Source organism: Cebidichthys violaceus, unplaced genomic scaffold, assembly GCF_023349555.1.
Source record: "Cebidichthys violaceus isolate CVI_PGR_0920_01 unplaced genomic scaffold, fCebVio1.0.p SCAF_26, whole genome shotgun sequence".
Classification (NCBI taxonomy): domain Eukaryota; kingdom Metazoa; phylum Chordata; class Actinopteri; order Perciformes; family Stichaeidae; genus Cebidichthys; species Cebidichthys violaceus.
In genome coordinates, this window is record NW_027176439.1 from 4358864 (window position 1) to 4372918 (window position 14055).

Below are 14055 nucleotides of genomic sequence, written 5' to 3' on the forward strand. Positions count from 1 at the left end.
TAGGTGACGTCTACCTTGGGCCCAACAAGAAGATCTTCTGGATCTTCTTGTTTATTTAGAGACTAATATTTATCTATGCCCCGCATGCATTTTGACCTCTCTTCATCCGCTTTCTTTGGTCTGAATCTGCGGTATATTCTCTAAGTGGAGACCGACTCCCACCGGGAGCAATTCTGTTCCCCATTATTGTGGTCACTTCGCCCCATCCATTATGTCAACCCCCCCCCCCACCCCCAGAGGTTGCTCACTCTGTATTTCAATAGAGGACACGGCTCATCTTAATGGACTTGGCATTCATCGGCTCTTTTTCAGATTTATTTTTTTACGTCATCCGGTTATAACGTAAAGGATGCATTGAGGACAATGTGTTCCTTACACTTCTGCAGTGACCTCCCTTTTTTTTTTTTTTTTTTTTATTTCCTTGTTTTCCTTCACCAGCGCTCCACTTCGTCCTCTTCCTCATCTCCCCACTGTCTGAGGGTTTTGTGCTTTCGCTGGTAAATCAGGGAGAGCGTGTCTCTTGGTGCTATTAACCCACTCAAGGCTGCCCACACTGCACTATGATGAACACACACACACACACACACACACACACACACACACACACACACACACACACACACACAACAATAAGTGGGTAATACAGTGTGTATTACCCACTTATTGTTCCCTCTGTAGAGGCTTAAAGGAGGGTGGGATTCAAAGTCATCTCCACATGATCCACCAATAAATGATGTGATTAGACCTCTATGAGCCGTCTTATGAAATAAGATGAACATTGGTTCATTCAAGTAGAAACACCCACACCCACACACACCCACACACACACACACACACACACACACGCGTGAATAAAGGCCGCCATGTTCAGCCGGACAACACATGCATGCGGTGTAGATGAGGTAGAAACGTCGCTGTCCTTTTTCTAAAGTTATTCTCTTCTCCCTGTGTGGCTTCGTGGGCAGAAAATTGGTTTAACACCACTTTGTTAAGGTGATCCCCCCCCCCCCCCCCCCCCCATAGAGTGCCTTCAATACACGTGTGGATCATAGCTGATTAACCCACCTGAAATGCTACTTTCCTCTTTGTCAGAATATAGAATATACACTATGAATAATGAAGCGACAGTGAACGCATTAATATTTAAACGGTGTAATCCCGCTCTGTGTAGAGAGCGGCACATTCCAGAGGCCTGGCTGAACTCTTGAGCAGAGTTAAGCTGAGACACGGGCAGTGAATGTAATCACATTACTTCCTCGCTAAGTCTGCAAGAGGTGACCAGAATGCTGTGTGTTTTTAATCTCTCTCTCTCTCTCTCTCTCTCTCTCTCTCTCTCTCTCTCTCTCTCTCTCTCTCTCTCTCTCTCCCCCCCCCCCCTTTGTCACTCATTTCGCCCCCGCAAGAGGCAGCCATGAGCCCTCCCCGCCGATCCTCGAGCCCCCCCCGCCGATCCTCGAGCCCCCACCGCCGAGCCTCGAGCCCTCCCCGCCGATCCTCCGGTTCCCATGATGACAGGTAATTTCCTGAAGCTCTTAACTCCCCTATATGTGACACTGAGTGGCATGGTGGCAACACATGTACGTACCCACACACCACTATGTAGCCGTGCACTGTATGCACTAGACCACACACATGCACTTTTACTGTTACGCACAAGCAGGTGGGTTGTATTTTCATACTCGTCTCTGCAGCAATCCGTGTGTCAACTTTTTTTTTTTTTTTTTTTGTGTATAATTTATGCGATTTGTATGAGTTTATTTTCTTTAATAATACATGACACGCATGTAATAGGACAGTTACGTCAAACCATTTGGTTCAGACGTTCATGCATGACTTGCTTTGACACGTTTCAGCATTTCGTTCACGTAATGATTCCTCTGCTGCGTTTTGACGCTGTGGACCGAACAGCTTAAGAGTTCTGAACATTCAGTGTTCTGATTTCAAACAGTGTGTTCTTCCTCATTATGTAACCCTGTCCCTTCCTTTTGACTTCTCAGTACAATTCTCTCCCCAGCAATGGACTTCTCAGTCATTGGACCTCATGCACGACATTTCTGTATTCTTACTGTTTGTTTGGTTTTTTTTTTGGTATGGTGAGTTCGTACGAGCGTTCCACCTCCGATTCAGCGATCGCTCCTAACTTCAGATAACTGTGAATGACGAGCGTAAACGAGCGAGCATTCATGGAAATTGGAAATGGGAAATTAGCATAATTAAAGCATCAATCACACCATATAAGGCTGTCCTGCCCCTCCATGTCGTATATATCAAAGTACTGCTAGTCTATAACGTTTAACAGAGTCTGCAACAGAATTAAAGCACCCGCTATAGCCAAGGTATGGAAGGGGAAAAAAAACCAAGTTTAAATTAATTCAAAATCCGAGAAAAACTGTGAATACGTCAAGTTCTCTTAAATCACTCGTGTATGAATCAGTTCATACGTGTGGTTCTTGTGTGAGGCCCGATGTCTTACATTCACTGTACAGACGCGGTCTTAGCTTCCAGGTTAGCTCGGAAGAATGTGCCGAAACGTCGCCGCGACGTAGCGTCCTCTCAAGCGCGGCACGTCGATGAGCAGCTGCTGAGCGTCCTTCTCGTCCTTCCTTCCCCCCCCCCCCCCCCCCGCAGGCCCTCCGCTGAGACCCTGCAGAGGAACAACAGCAGCAACTCCGGCGTCATCCTGGACATCTCGGCTCTCAAGATGGCAGAGGTGGACACCGAGGTGCCTCCTCTTCCGCCTCGCTACCGCTTCAGGGACCTGCTGCTGGGGGACCAGACGTTTCAGAACGACGACAGGTAGCATGAAAACCAGAGCACTACAGTATACGAGAGGCTGCTCAGGGATATTCGTGTGTGTGTGTGTGTGTGTGTGTGTGTGTGTGTGTCTGTGTCTGTGTGTGTGTGTGTGTGTGTGTGACCTCCCTGGATACTTGAAACGCTGTTTTCACACGTTTTTATTATATTCAACACATTCCAGGAGTTACTTTGTGCTGAATATTGTAGTCTCATATCTCCGTACTCTCATTCCCCTCGAGCCGCCTCGTCTACCTCGGTTACTGTTTCCCCCCCCCCCCCCCCCCCCCCTACGTTTCCCAGAATGACTACTCATGACAACCCCCTAGAGACGTGGCGTGACTTGCGCTCAGCCGTTGGGTTTTATGTGTAGGCGGGGATAGAGCGGCGGAAATAGAAACGGGCCGAGGTTTTTGTACCGGTTGAACGTCTTGAACAGATCCCGTGGCTGAATTGCACTGCGGATTATCTGGAGCACTGAATGAAGAACAATTCAAACCTTGTTTTAATTGTCACATCAGTCCCGTAATGCAAGTGACATAGCAGGTAGTTTTGATATATATATATATAGTCTGTCTTCTTTAAAAATTCGGAGTGTTTTCAGACTTGCTCTGAACGGACCATGAAATGGCTCGGCCCCTTGGCGCTTGATTGGCGCTCCGGTCACTGGAAGTGTTTTTTTTTTTTTTTAGAGTCTCCTACGAGTTAAATAATTGCTGCGGTTGGAGAGGCAGCCCAACAGATGCCGTTCGCCGCCCAGGAGAAGGGAGGGGAAAGAATTAGCCGAGCATGAGCCCCCGGCCGAGTGCTGCGGAGCTCTCCGTGGTGCTGAAATGAAGCCGTCTCACTGAGGGATCAGCGGCCACTTCAATATCGGCTCGCAAAAGAGCAAACGGAGAGCAGTCGCTTTGTGGGTAACCTTAAATCTAAAGCCAACACCAGATTCTTTACTTGAACTTTTTTCATCACACTGTTAAAATCCTCTTCGCCGTGGTTGTTGTTAAAGGAGCTTCTGAGGACTGGGCTGTTAGCTGTTTTTCGTCCGGTAATAAGCTGGGCGAAGATAGAAGGTTCTTTTTTGGGAACCTTTCTGGTCTCAGGGTTACATTACTGAATGAACGTTGTGTTTAGCTCGTGTAGCCGGGCCTCGCCAGCACCGGGCCCCCGCCTGCACCGGGGCCCCGTAGATCATTTTATCGATGGCCGAATCTGACAGGCGGCACATTGTTGCCCGTTATCTCGCCTCGCCAGGCTTTCGGTTATCCGCGGCGGCAGCAGCAGCAGCCGTGTTTTCAGCAACGAGTCGATCGCCCTCCGTGTCTTTTTTTTTTTTTTTTATGTTTTACAATTGGCTTATTGATTTGCATCTCGTGGGAATAAACGGTGAATACCGTTACTTGTGAAAATCGCATTTTGAAACCAAGCGTTTTGCAGTAAATATAACAGTTTTATCGTCATTCTGTCCGCTCGCCCGCTGTCGCCATGGCTCCCTGCAGAACATCGCTGTCAGTGTATGTTACATCAATGCTACATGTAGCATTTTAGAACAGCAGTCTAGTATTTGACCATTTCTCCACACACATTGATCTGAGCTCTTTCCCAGGGGATGCAGTGATTTCTTGACTGTGGACTACAGATCCTTTGTGGCTTTGTTTTTCTAGCTGCATGCCAGTTGTATCTGCACTGTTGACTTAACAAATGGTTTCAGGCCAAAGAAAAATAAAGCAACGCTGAATATACACACAGTCTAGATTACATACAGTGCACATTACTTGCATGGAAAATCAGTCAACATGCAGAGACATAGATCAGTTTTCTGCCTTGTAAACCTTGAGATGCTAGAATATGGCAATGAAGGAGACTACTTGGTGTGTGTGTGTGTGTGTGTGTGTGTGTGTGTGTGTGTGTGTGTGTGTGTGTGTGTGTGTGTGTCTGTGTGTGTTTCATCCAGTAGATCCCCTGTGAATTGTTTTGCTGATCGTTATTCAATTGCAAAGGGTAATTAGGGTTTGTTGCTGGGCTACCAAAGCGTGTGTGTGTGTGTGTGTGTGTGTGTGTGTGTGTGTGTGTGTGCGTGTGCGTGTGCGTGTGCGCTAGGTCTTGTCACAGAGCTACAGTAATTCACAGATGCCGACAAAACAGCCTTTTGTTTCTTCAAAACAAGTAACAGCTGTAAACTGCAGCTTGTCGGACACACATCTGCACACTGTGTGTTCGGAAACCAAGAACCCAAAGGAAGAAAACAGGATTCTTGGTGGTGTGGCACTAATCGCTGTTTTCCGAGCTCCGGAGTGGAAACGGAAGCAGACGATGTCACTGAGCTTTGGTGACGCTCTAGTTCTCGGTTGATGGTCCTGTGTACGCTCATGGCTTCTGATTATTTCCTGTGCTGCTGCCTTGTCGAGTGCAAAGCCTCAAAACAAATTAACCCCCATAAAGAGAGCCCCCCCCCCCCCACACACACACCCTGCTCCCTTCCCTGATGGCCTTTCGCATCTGTTTCCTGTTATAGTTTGCTATGAGAGTAAAAGGCAGTGGGCGGAAAGACTCGCTAAGCATTGCTAGAAGGGAGTCCTGTCATGCAGCAGGGAGAGCCGTCGATCAAACAGGTTGTAAATGAGACGGTTTGATCTAGTAATCCAAAACCAAATATCATAAAAATAAAGGTCTGTGCCACATATAGAAAGTCCAGTTTGAACTAGGAACGAGCGCTGCAGAAACGAATGTTGACAGAAGTGGATCTTGACACCCGTGGGTGTTTGATCAAGTCCTCCATCATGGTTTATGTTGTATTGCTATATGGAGTATTGTATTGTGAGGATTCCGAATCCTCTGGAGGAAGAAAAGAAAAAAAAAAAAAAAGCAATTTGAGAAACTAACCGTTTCTTTAATGCAGCAAATGAAAAACTAGACACCCCCCCCACCACAGGTTGTGAGCAGTTCAGTTGAACGGTATTGTTCTTTACTCATTTCAAAAAAGATGTAACAGTATTTCACAAGAGAGAAGCAAGGATTAGCGAAAGGTCTGATAACATTGTGAAGCAGAATGTAGTTCTTCAGTTGTTGGGGTTGGATTGACAGCTTGACCCCCCCCCCCCCTCTACTTTGGAGCAAAAACGCCTAAAATGACATACTCAAGTTTAAAATGGCTGTAGCTTCTGAACCACTCTGAATATACGCATCAATTAGTTCCTGCCAGAAAGAAAAAACCCTAAAGTTCCTTGTGAACGTGTCAGAAAACCTGTAGGTTATACAGAAACAGAGCAGTGGGCCTTTTGAAGTCAGTCAGAATGTAAGATTTATGTCCGTCAAAAATAAATAAAAAAGAAAGTATATTTCAGTATAAATAACTGCCTGTGGCTGTATCTGTGAAGGTAAAGGACAGCATAGGGCTGTAACTACACTATCGGTGAAGACCTGCCTCAAATTTGAAGAAGATAGGACAAAGTATGACCGTCCTACAGTGTTTGTTTTCATGAAGAGATCCAGGCGGAGCTCTGAAAAGGACATTTGGAGACACATATGGACACATGGTAACCAAATGATATTCTGACACACTAAAGGTGTCTTTTTCCTTTACATTTTGATATCATATTATTTTCCTTTTTATTTTTAGCCATTGCAAAAACTAAGTATATATGGTCAAAGACGTATCTGTGATAGCCACGGCCGAGTATGCGGGCAGCTCAGTTCCGCCCCCAGAAAAGCTCAACTTGCACATGCAGCACATCGCTGGAAAGCCTGAAGTCTCCTCTCGACGAGGGGCTTGACCAGCCTAAACGTATCGCTAGCCGTTACTCATGAAATGCAGTCAAACAATAACGGAGCAGTTGTCTCCAAATCTCAACAAAAACCAGAGCAGAAAACTGTAACGATGTAAAATGATTGAACTCATTGACCGTGTTTCTACAAGCTTTATCACCGTCTCAACGTGTGTCGCTCCAACAGTATTAAGGCAATAACTCCTTCTGTGCTGTTACATTCATGTGTGTCCTTGTGTTTCCGTTAATCTCTCTGTGTCTGTGGTGTGGATGTGTGTGTGTGTGTGTGTGTGTGGGGGGGGGGGGGGGGTCTCCTTCCTGAGCTGTCATTATCTCCAGGGTTTGGTGTAAGAGGGCTGTAATTATGGCTTGGCTGTGTGGGTGGTTGGGTGCTGAAGAGGAGCAATCACGCTGAAGTCATGAAGGCTGACAGGCGATTGGACTGTGAGTGTTTGAGTATTGTTTGTGCAGGTGTCTCTGTGTGTGTGTGTGTGTGTGTGTGTGTGTGTGTGTGTGTGTGTGTGTGTGTGTGTGTGTATGTGTGTGTGTGTGTGTGTATGTGTACACCTCTGAGTGGCTGATTATACATCCGTGTGTGTGTGTGTGTGTGTGTGTGTGTGTGTGTGTGTGTGTGTGTACGTGGGCTTATTTCTCGGTCTGTCAGCCAGCGCAGGGGGGGCAAAGCCTCAGTCGGCGTTGGAAATAGAAACGACTATAAGCCATCGAACACTTTTCTAGACGCCGACAGGGTTTGAAAACGGAGAGAGCATCAGGATGAAAATTGGTTCCGTCTATCTTTCCTCTGCGTGTCTAATCATCTAATCATGTTCCGGGGCGGGGGGGGGGGGGGGGGGGGGGGGTCTCTCCTCTAATCAAGGCAGGATGCTGACGGGAGAGTCATGTCGACAGAGTGAGGAGTGTTAATTGGTCACCGAATCGACTCTAAACACCTCCTCATGAGTCAAACAGTGGCACTTGGAATGGCGACCCAGCGCCGACGCACGTTCAGCTGTCGAGCAACAGCTCGTCCCAGACGCCGACCGCTCACTCGTGCTGCCGCGAAAATGTTTCATCTCCAATATGACCGCTTCACAACGGCCCACGAGAGGCCTTGTTGCTAACCTCGGTAATACATTTGAGTTGATTTTGCCACAGAATCAAAAAAGAGAGAAAGATCGTACAGCGATACTGGCAGCAGCTGTTTGTTTGCGCCGCTTCTGTGGCAGCAAAGCGACTGCTGGGACGACGCCTGGGTGGTTTCCACCTGAGTTTAGGAGAGCGTCGATGAGACGGAGAGCAAAGACACAGAGGGAGATGAGAGGAGCGGAAGAAACATGAAACCAGAGGAAGGCACAGTGATCTCTGATGTGAAGATGTGAGGGCTGATTAGGTCCAATAAGTCACGCAGGACTTGAATGCTTGCAGGCTGTGTTTGCGCTGCGGGCCCTCATGCTTGATGCAAGATTATGTTGTCCTGAGCTTTGCACACGTCTCCCAGGCCTTGTTGATAACAGTGCATGTGACTCAATGCAGCTTCTCCCCTAACAAGTGAGTTTCCTCTTAGATGTCGTGTCCAGCTTGCTCTGAGGTTATGGCACCTGTGACAACCGAGGGTTAACCTCTACATCACCCTGTGACCCTACCGTTTCCCAACTTGACGCACTTGAAATGCGGAGTGTTTTTTCACTGCCGACATGCACGGTTTCCGCTTAGCAACCAGAGCCTGCAATTCAGACCATAGGTGGCATTAGTCACCGCCATCAGCACAGAGTGGGTGGGCGACACCGCTAGACTTGTTCTCATCAGCGGCGGAGTGGCTGCGTGTCTCCGGCGTGCTGCCGGTTTGAGAACTGCCTGCCGTTGTTATCGCGGTGAAGCGGAGCCCCCCCCCCTTCCCCCCGAACGCGTCGTCCACATTCTGTCTGTTTTTGTCACATTTTGAAGGGGGGGGGTAAGTTTCTCTGAGGATTTGTGGTCGCCAGTGAGCAGGAACCGGAATGTGGACGGTGAAAAATTAGGGCGACTCGAGGCATTGCGTTCCCGAAAATGACAATTTCCGCTCGGATGTAGTTCCCCTTAACACAGTGGAGGTATGAGTGTTTTATTGGTGTTCACATGAAACCACATTACAAAGGGATAAACAGGGACATTCAGAAGTGCCAGGCTGAAGTAGTGCAGCTGTTGTCATGTTCTTCACATGGTCCCTCCATGAATCCAGCGAGTCCCTTGTTCATCCGTTCTTTGTTTATCTGGACCTTTTTCTGCTGATTCCCCGCCTCAGAGCTATTTGCCCTTCAGCATTGAAGCCTTGGTTTGTTGGTCCCTCGAGCTAAACCAACATCAGTTTGTCCATCATCTGTACTTTTCAGAGATGAACTCCAATCGGCCTTGATTCTATAGACAGCTGAGTCCCCCCCCCCCCCCGCATCACATCATGTAGCGTCAGAACGTGGGCAATAAATGTTCAAATTGATATATTTTGAGTTGCACGTTTTTTTTTTTTCTGTTTACTGTCCGTATTTTTTTTGTTGCGTCTGTGGCTGAGCATTGATTGGCAACTGTCACTGTTGTGCCCCGTCACAGCGGCTGACGCACGATGAAAGGGTTAAAAGTTAAAAACAAGTCCAAGACCTGACAACGACCTGTCAATCACAAGGTTGCAACACCCTAAAGCGTCCCCTTCAAACTAGCGATTCAAACTCACGTTAGCAATGTTGACTGAGGTCGTACATTAAGTGAGACGTGGGGTCATTTCCTCATAGACTTCTATACAATCAGACTTGTTTTTTTTTGCAGCCAGAAGAATCGCCCCCTGATGGCCATTTGACAGAATGCAGGTTTAAGGCACTTTATATATGGCAACATATAATTGGCTTCTCTTTGAAGCCAATTATATGTTGCCTCCGTGAGTCTCAGAGGGAGAGCTCAAATGAATAAGATGTCATTTACCTTCTTTTTTTTTTTTTTTTTTCAGAATGTATTTCTCTTATGAGCCTTTACATCTTTGTTCCTGGGAAATCTCTGGTGCATTTGCCGTTTTTTTTTTTTTTTTTATTCCCCCACGCTTTGTGCTGCCAACTTAATTAGCATCGATGGAGTTGGCTTGTCAGGTTTCAACAGGCAGCTGTGATGATGGAGGCATTTGGATGAGGTTGTCAGCACTGTAGAGGAGGGAGGGGGGGGGGTCCCCCCCAGTGTCGTGGGTGTTGAGAGCTACAGCGTCACTTAGGGGATTATTCAGGAGTCACAGAACACAATTCATTCCACTAAATCAAAGTGATTCAATCAAATATGCCAGGGTCTGAATACTGAAGTAAAACATTAACTTGTCTTTTTTTTTAAACAGTTACAGAAATAATCTGATTCTAAGATTCTAATCAGCAACAAATGATCAGATAGAATGGTTTGTTGTGAGGTGATTCTATCTGCAGCCCACTGAAGTAATCAGCAAAATGTTTCATAATCAATAGAGCATGCTGTGCTTCCCTGATCACGGATTTGCAGCAATTGTTTCATTAAAGAGCCCAGTGGCAGCCTCTCCTGCTGTCCACTCTCTACTGTTTACTTCGACACTATAGTGCCTCATCAGTATAATGGAAGAATTTTTCAAAGGCCCCGAAAATAGAAAAACAACAACATAAAATTGAGTGAAATGATACAATGGGTGAGCAAAGACCATTGAAACTGATTTATGAAGGGGAGACGGTTCATACGTGGATCGATACTGGACCGTCTGGGCTGGGATTTTAACAACTAAAGAAGACATTAAAAGTTCTCCAAATATGAAATGTTGCAGCTGTTTCTATCTACATTGTAAATTGGCAAATAAAAGCCGATTGTCCTATTTTAATGCAAATGAGGATGGCACCGCCACGGCTTTCTGGCACATCGTCATGCTGGGAGCTGTTGTTTTATTCATGAAAGTGTTGAACGTGGCACGTTTTGTCTGTCTTTTTTTTTTTTTTTTTTTAATGTGGCCTAATAAAAGTGCCTGCATATTTCCAGAGAAGTTTCTAAGGGAAATGGTGTTGTATCCTAAAAAAAAAAAAACCCCAAAACGGTCGTATTCATTCCCGTTTTATTGGAAAGCATATTATACGAGTAAATGCCGCACGAGCCAAAGTCGTATTTCTTTACGGTTCAAGGGACTCCCGTCTTTATAAGAGATTGAAAGAGATGATGTAATGGTCCCATGGACAAAATGAAGACGATGACTTTCTCTTTTTTTTTTTTGATGGATGGCCCATTGGCTCTGGCAAACATTCCCTGCGACATCTTCATTTTTGGAGGAGAACATAAGGTTATGACCAGTAAATGGGTAGTTGAAGCTTCTTCTTCTTCTTCTTTTTTTTTCGCACGAAAACAGCCGTTGGCGAAACAGCGGTCGGCGAGCAAAAGCATCCCCGTGTGCGCGGCGCCGCTCAAGTGCGTGTGTTCACTCCTGTGTGTGTGTGTGTGTGTGTGTGTGTGTGTGTGTGTGTGTGTGTGTGTGTGTGTGTGTGTGTGTGTGTGTGTGTGTGTGTGTGTGTGTAAGGCTGCCAGTGGCATTGGCTAGACTTCTTCCTCCTCTCTGGCTGTGCTGTGCACCGGCAGACAGCTCGCCCACAGCAGCGCCGGCTCACTGCCTTAATGCGTTTCGACAGAGGAAGCTTTATCGCAGCTCTCGACGCCCGTCTGCAGCACGGAGGGAGGCCTGTGTTGCTCACCAGGACTGTAAAATTCTTCCGGCCCATGAGTGGCGCGTTCTCCCAGGCGGAATGTGGCTCACAAGTTCAAGTCACAAATGTCCCGTATGTTTACTCTGTGCAAATTCCATCAATGACGAATGTTAATTCATCTTGTTTCCTTTTTATCTAGTACACTTTGCCCCACTTTAATTGTTGGATGAAAAGTGGCCTTAAAATCCAGATTTCTTACTATTTGCACTTACCTTAGACAAGCTAGGCCTACACAACAATTACATAACAGCAATTTGCTGTTAAAGTGAAAATCCACTTTCACTTTTAAATGTTGGGGACAACATTCTAATAACATTCTAATAACAAATTATGATAACTTTGATCAAATATATATATTTTTTTTACCCAGCTCTGCCAACAACATCATCATATATTCCCTCATTTTGCTGCAAACCTGACAGCAGTGGCACTTTTGTTGCAGCATGGTCTCTTATCAGCTCTGTCACAAAAATACTTTTTTTTTTTTTTTTATCTCTGTTCTCATTTTTTTGATCTCAGTGGCTGGAAGTTGGGATCTGGAATTCATTCAAGTTTTAGGTGCCAGGCTCCTCAGAGTGGAATGCTTTACCAGACATAGCCAGCACTCTGCTAATAGGCTTCACTGCATCTCTCTCTCTCTCTCTCTCTCTCTCTCTCTCTCTCTCTCTCTCTCTCTCTCTCTCTCTCTCTCTCTCTCTCTCTCTCTGGTTTATGTCCCTGAATTCTGCTGCGCTGTCAAAAATCCAGCCAAAAAAATAAATAAGTAATGTATGTAAATATACCAGTGTGAATCTGAGGCCATTCGGTTGGCTAACCGTAATGCAATAATTCTGGAGCTCTGGCTACAATAGAAATACACCACATCCTGTAAGCACGCGCCCAACAGGCCTGTAAGCTCATGGTGATGAGCTGGAGATGAGAAATATTACCCGGGCTCAAATTACTTCTGTATTCATGTCTGGCACAAAGGAGTATGGCAACTAATAGCAATCCAGTCTTTGGATGTACGGTTGAATCATGTTTAATGCTTCTTCTTTTTTCTTTTTCTTTTTTTTTTTTGCATCATTGTAGCATAGTCTTGTTTTCTTTCACTCTGGCCGTGCTGCAGGTCCCAGCAGGTATTGTGATGTACCTGCAGCATGTAAAGTGGTTGAGCATCTTTTGTTCAAGGGCGCTGCGTTAACACGACCGAACGGGAGGTGGAACCCAGGGCCGCGCTGCCATCTGCCTCGTTGGATAAACGGTACGGTACGTCGGAGTACAGTGTCTCCTTGCCGCTGTCGTCAAAAATCGGATCAGACTCTCACAATCTGCAGTTCTCTACTTCCCCACAGAGTGTCTCTGTGCTCAAGTCTGTTTCCTCTACTGATGAACTTGCCCGCAGCCTTTTTCTCCATCCTTCTCCTTTTTCTTTGAATTCTTTGCCCTGAGCTCACACCGGTCCACACGCACCTACAGGACGGACGTAGATTTGTTTTTCCACGCCTTATTAAATAGCAACATTGTTGTTTCTTATGAAATGCATTGCTGGTTTTAGGTGCCGTTTGGTAACAAGGACAGGAGTGGAGGTGGAAAATACCCTATTATTATTTACACGGAGGGAGTTGACTCGATAAATGCATCTAACATTATCACCAGTACCTTTTTACAGGCACCAACAACAATGGGTTAATCAGTGCATCCAGAGTCTGCTTTATGCCAGGAAACACCAAGCTGCTCCAGTGAAACAGTCAGGGCTTAGTTTAGAAAATAAAATCCCCAAATGTTGCCACCTAGTCACAGATTAAATGTGCATCTGTCTCTTTGCAGGCCCCACCTCTCTAATCCCAAGGCAACTATCAACACATAATTTGATGCGTTTCCTGTATGGCCGAAGTCCAACCGCCACGTTCAATGGATGTGGATCGTATTATGCGTTTCCCTAAATGCGTTACTAATGCGAGTTGGGTTTATGTGGCTACTCTGGCTACATTAGAAATAAAACTGCATCCTGTAAGTCTGTCAATAGGGCCTGTAGATCATGATCAGGAAATGAGAAATATGAACCCCACCCCCCCCCCCTCCCTCTGAGATCGACCCATGATGTCATCATCATCATCAGAGATGCAGAAAACCCCGGAGCCCACCTGGTCCTTCAACCCACTCCGGACCGTGGGCTTTTTTTTTTTTTTTTTGGAGCGATGCCGGCCAAAGGTGGCATTCTTCTGTATGCAGCATCCGCCAAAATAAGGTGACGCAAGCACACGGTGCATAAAGTCTTCCCAATAACTCCTCTGGTAATTATCCTCAGGGGAAAATTGTGTCTTGATCAATACGCCATTAAATCTGCGAAGCCCTTAATTGTTGTTTTCCACGGACGTTTGAAGGAATGTGAGTCATAAAGATGACGCTCTTCGCCGTGACGATATGCTCGCTCTCCCACCGTCACCATGATTTCCCAACAATAAAGACCCATTTAGAAATCTTCAGGGTTACATTTGAACTAAACTGCATCCTGTAAACCCATGACTGTCAATAGGCCTGTAGATGATCAGGAGGTGAGAAATATGAATTCATATCTGGCACAACATGGTGAACAGTAAGCTAGCAATTTATACCAGCTGAAAACCTCTATCATCCATGCATTGTCTACTGTACACCTGATCCGTTTGTACAACCGCTTTCCTGATTTATTATGAAAATTACCCAGAAGCCCCGTCACAAGTTGATTACAGGATATGTCTTGAAGCTCTTAAACGCTTATAAAGGCAAACCTGGTAGTTGCAGAGCCCCGTGGTCAACAC

At 46.0% G+C, this 14055-nt stretch overlaps 1 protein-coding gene across 17 annotated transcripts in view; it reads left to right on the forward strand.

Annotated features, from left to right (window-relative positions):
- The window catches only part of LOC137879901 (potassium channel subfamily T member 1-like), a 68024-nt gene that overhangs the window by 3446 nt on the left and 50523 nt on the right, over positions 1 to 14055 (forward strand). For all 17 annotated transcript variants that reach the window (XM_068720858.1, XM_068720864.1, XM_068720859.1 and 14 more), the window contains exons 2-3: positions 1404 to 1515; positions 2629 to 2796. In XM_068720858.1, the coding sequence (XP_068576959.1) occupies positions 1404 to 1515; positions 2629 to 2796 (280 nt within the window). The remainder of the gene's footprint in view (positions 1 to 1403; positions 1516 to 2628; positions 2797 to 14055) is intronic.